This window comes from Olea europaea, chromosome 14 (assembly GCF_002742605.1).
Source record: "Olea europaea var. sylvestris chromosome 14, O_europaea_v1, whole genome shotgun sequence".
In the NCBI taxonomy this organism is placed as follows: Eukaryota; Viridiplantae; Streptophyta; class Magnoliopsida; order Lamiales; family Oleaceae; genus Olea; species Olea europaea.
In genome coordinates this window covers 4,435,400-4,439,883 of record NC_036250.1, presented here as the reverse complement: position 1 = coordinate 4,439,883, position 4,484 = coordinate 4,435,400, and the positions used below count along the sequence as shown (strand labels likewise).

The following is a 4,484-nucleotide window of genomic DNA, read 5'->3' as shown; positions in this document are numbered from 1 at the left end:
GTAGATACAGATCTATTTGTCAGCGTCGAGTGTGTAATTTATTTATTTTTTTCAAATTGAAGATGATTTGGCAGAGGTGGTGTGGTGTGGTGGAGATATAGGTAGCGGTGTATGATATTGGTGATGGCTGTGTCACAATGGTGGTTTTGGAGACGTCGCTGTTGTTCATGAGAGAAAATTTGGTATTAGTGGCAATGGCGGTGGATACAGATCAGATGTTGTTGCAGCTGGTGGCGTGGTGGTGTTTGCAGGTGGTTTCCGCTGTTGGTGGTGTTTTATGGAGGTTTAAAGTGATTTTGGGTAGTGGTGACGATGGTGGTCACATGTGCGATGTCAGGTTTTTGGGTGCTGTAGCGATTTGGTCGCGATCGGGTGAGTTGGTAGTAGTAGCGGCGTTGCATTACGGTTGTCGCGAAGTCCAAGTCTAGTTGTGTGATGACATTTTTTTGGTTGATTTTTGCGTTTGTGTGTTATGTCGTGGTCGTGGTTGACAATGTGGCGGTGTTTTTTGCAATGGGTTGATTTGTTTGAGGTGGTGGTAGTTCTGGCGACGACGATGATGGTGGCGGTTTGTGACCAACCATTTCATTATTCGTGACCAACTAATTAATTGTGACCTAAATATTCAATAATTTGTGATTCAAAATAATTTGTTATCAATAAATTTGAAAATCTGTGACATACAAATAAACTGTGACTTGATTTGTGACCGATGAAATTAACCGAGACCAACTAATTTGATAATTTGCAATGAATAAATGAGTTGTGACCAATAAAAGTTGATTTGTCACCAATGAATAATCTGTGACCTATAAAAAATTCTATTCATGACCCAAAAATAATATGTGACCTGTGAAATTTTTTATTTGTGATCGCAAAATAAGTTGTGACCAATAAATTGATAAGTTGTGACTAAAAATTAATCCTCGACTAATTAATTTTTTCATTTGTGACCAATAAACAAACTATAACCTAAAAAATTTTTGAATTGTGATCGTAAAATAATTTGTGACATAAAATTTTTGATTTGTGATCAAAAAATAATAAGTGACTAATTAAATCATTAATTTGTGACCAAATTGTACAAATTTGTGACCTAAATATATTTAATTAGTAAAATAATTAATTTATCAATTAAATCATAAATAAATTTTAATAAAAATCTGATTTTTGAAGTTTGAAACTTATTTTTTTAATTTTGAAATATGTCACACTTAATCTCTTACTTATGAAATTTTTCCTTAAAAAAATGTGTGTGGGGCCCAACCCCTATAGTGTGGGGCTTGTGAGGCCCCTGTGAACCGAGCTCTTGTACATGGAGCTCGGTCCATCCTAATATTGTTTTCCTCCCAATTCTATTTTTCTCTCAACTGTTTTACACTATATTGAGAATTAAAAATTCCAATTATATACCATCGAGAGCAATTAAATTGCAAAAAGAAAAATAAACACATAAGAATGCACAAAGTTTATAGAAGTTCGTTTCAATATGAAACTACATGCTCTTCTGCTACTACAATAATTCGCTGTGATAAGAAGTTTACAAAAAATTTATAGCAATAATAAGTAGATTCTACAACTTACTACAAGATAGTTTGTTTAATCCTTCTATCTACGCTAGTGGAAAAATTGCTTTTTCCACATTATGAAAATGAAGAATATGATTGATCATCAAATTTTCCCTTTCCGTACTGTCTACGGCTATGGTTCTCGATTTTACTCTCTAACATTGTCTGGTTCAACTGGTCGAACATGTCAACATTGAGTCATCGCAGTCTAGCCACCAAAATTTATACCTGATGCAGATTATAGTATATTTAATTGCTTCCCATTCATACCAGATGAAGTGGTAAACTGGTAAGAATGCAACGTGTGTAAGACCAATTCTTAAGTTTCTTACACAAAAGTAGATCGTGGTCAGAAAATAAGTACATTATTCACTTGATTTACCCCATCGAAACTAAATGCACAAAGCTGAGTTCTTCATGTCCTTACTATCTTCAATTAGATCTAATTATTGTAGTCTGCTTTACTGACCGCTAAAATTTTCAAGTTTCCACGTCGATTCCAACTTAATACGCAAATAAGCAGTTCTTGAAATGGTAATGTAAAATTCTCGATCATTGACTTAGCAGGGATGAAGCTAGGCGCTCTAATTTGATATGAACTTCCACCACTTGTAGAAAGCAAAACCATAAACTAAGGTGTAGACAACCAATCTAACAGGGTAGATCTTAAACCTGCGTGAAACAAGAGCAATCAGTTAGTTAACTTGTAGCTACGAGGTTAAACCTCGACTTGAGAAATTATTGAGTTGAGTGAACTCAGAACCTCGGGAGAGTTGAGTCGACCCTTCAAGACAACTCATGTATGATAAATTAGCTGCCAATATGTAATTATTGTTGGATTTTATGCACAATAATAAAGAGAAGAAATAAAGAAATCAACACAAGAATTTACGTGGTTCGGCAGTGTACCTACGTCCACCAGAACGAAGCGGAGATAATATTATTCAGTGTGTAAAATAGGGTTATAACATTATTATTTATACTAACTCTAACCTAGACCCGTAAAAGCTTTAGGGCCCGTACAAGAAAATAATCCTGTACCGTAAGCCCCTGCACCTCCAACCCATTCAGCATCCCTAACAACTCGACAGTGAATTAAACTCGCGCAACGCCGTGTGCTCCCCTCACTCGATTCCGCTTCGCCCCCGCATCAGCCTATTTGATCCAGGGAATCTGTGTTTCACTCTATATGAACCACATACACAATAATTATCTTCTTTTGGATTCAACAAGGTCGGTTCCAACGGGTCGGGGAAGAATAAGGAAAGTATATGATCTCTAGACATCCAAGTTAAATTTTTGGACCCTCAACCATAGAATCGACCCTTGGTGTTTTCTATTCATTTTACAATCCGAGAAATGTAAAGTAATTAGTTGAAACAAGGGGACCAAATGAAGGGATAAGGCTTTATGGAAGTAGCGAATTGTTGCGGACCGTCAAAACTTTTCACTATATGAAAATTGTTACGACCATATAATTTCACTCACCAATCCAATCGCAATCCGATAAAAACAAACATCTTTCTACTTCTCTTTGAAACATATTTGATGTGAATATAAATATAGGTTTTATTCATTACTTCTTACCTAAATTCATGAATCAGGAGTTCATGATTAATTCTTGAACTGCTGAAAATCAAAGAGTGAAACTCAATTACGGGTTCGTTTGTAAGGGTTTATGTTTCTGCTTTTGGTACAAGAGCTTATGGAGGAAACCGTTAACCAGAAAAAACACCTCCAGAAAGTTATTTAAATCTGGCTTCTGGCTCTCTCAATTGAAACCAAAGCATGCAAGTTTCTAGTTATCCACAGTAAACCACATCGACACCTTACTCATTTGAGCTTTTCATATACAAAGATGAAAACACCTCCCACAACACCCGCCCACCCACAAAAATAAAATAAATTATAATTGTTTTCGTCCAATTTGAATGGATTATCAACGAATTATAAAACTATCCAATTTCAAGCATCCTTACACATATGCAAGTATATTTTTTTTATAACTTAAACTATACAATTTCAAGCATTTTAACACAAATGCAATTAATTTCACAATTCTTCTCACCTTGTTGGAAAACTCGGTTTCTGATCAGTAGCTTGAGAACCCATATCAGGAATAGTTACAGGGGTGCACCACTGAGAAACACTCCGATTGAAGAACTCCCAATCAGGCAAAAGCACACCACATACCACAAACATTCCAAAAAAGTAAGTCGCCACCATTTTCTGTAAAGATTGTGTATAGAGTCCCATCAACACTATAATTGCGGCCAAAGAAATCATTGATGAGCGGAAAACGGCATCGTCCTTCATTGCTAGAGAAGAAGAAGGAGAAGAAATGGAAATGGGATGAAGATTTGGGAGTGTTTTCTTGCTTGAACGGCTGAACAAGTAGCGATGGAGTTGGTTGAGACTGCTTTAAATGCAACGCTTCTCTATCAAAAAGTGCATTAATGTAGAGGACCCAATTCCCATGTTATACCCATTTTACTCGGCATAGTCATTTCATTTCAAAAGTCAGTCGAAAACCGACTTTTTTATATACAAGTTTGAGTAACTTTATTCGTTTAGTGTTTAGATAATTATCGATTTATGTGGTATTATGATCATTGTCACATTCTTTTATGTTTAAAAATATATTCAAACTTCATTGAATAATATCATTGTCAACAAATCTTTAATTATCTAGGCTCTAAATTAATAGTATTATCCTACGAGCTGAAGCACAATAAGATCGCTAAATAATTACGGAGCCTAATGGCCTCGAAATCTACTTACATTTCTACGTTTTAGAAGTCAGTTGAAAAATGAATTTATATAAATATATGACGAAAATTTTCTTCTAGCCATGTTTGTTTTAACTAAAAAGCTAATAAAAATTTAAGTTAAAGTCAATAATTGATTTTAATATCT

General features: G+C 35.0%; 1 protein-coding gene across 2 annotated transcripts; it reads right to left on the bottom strand.

Moving 5' to 3' along the window:
* Nucleotides 1-1,451: 1,451 nt before the first annotated feature.
* On the bottom strand, nucleotides 1,452-3,997 carry LOC111408853 (signal peptidase complex-like protein DTM1). 2 transcript variants are annotated; one of them, XR_002705368.1, is made up of 3 exons: nucleotides 3,637-3,997; nucleotides 1,951-2,240; nucleotides 1,452-1,796 (listed from the first exon to the last, which is right to left on the bottom strand). XR_002705368.1 is itself a non-coding variant. In XM_023038664.1 (2 exons), the coding sequence occupies exons 1-2, from the start codon at nucleotides 3,882-3,884 to the stop codon at nucleotides 2,153-2,155; spliced, it is 336 nt and encodes a 111-aa protein (XP_022894432.1). In that variant the 5' UTR covers nucleotides 3,885-3,997; the 3' UTR covers nucleotides 1,452-2,152. The 2 variants fall into 2 exon arrangements, 1 of the variants encoding a protein (XP_022894432.1); XM_023038664.1 differs by having other exon boundaries at nucleotides 1,452-2,240.
* Nucleotides 3,998-4,484: the final 487 nt, after the last annotated feature.

Coding starts and splice junctions, on each gene's coding strand:
- LOC111408853 (XM_023038664.1), bottom strand. CDS start 3,884: ATGAAGGACGATGCCGTTTTCCGCTCATCAATGATTTCTTTGGCCGCA. Junction 2,241..3,636: donor AAACCGAGTTTTCCAACAAG/GTGAGAAGAATT, acceptor TGTTTCACGCAG/GTTTAAGATCTACCCTGTTA.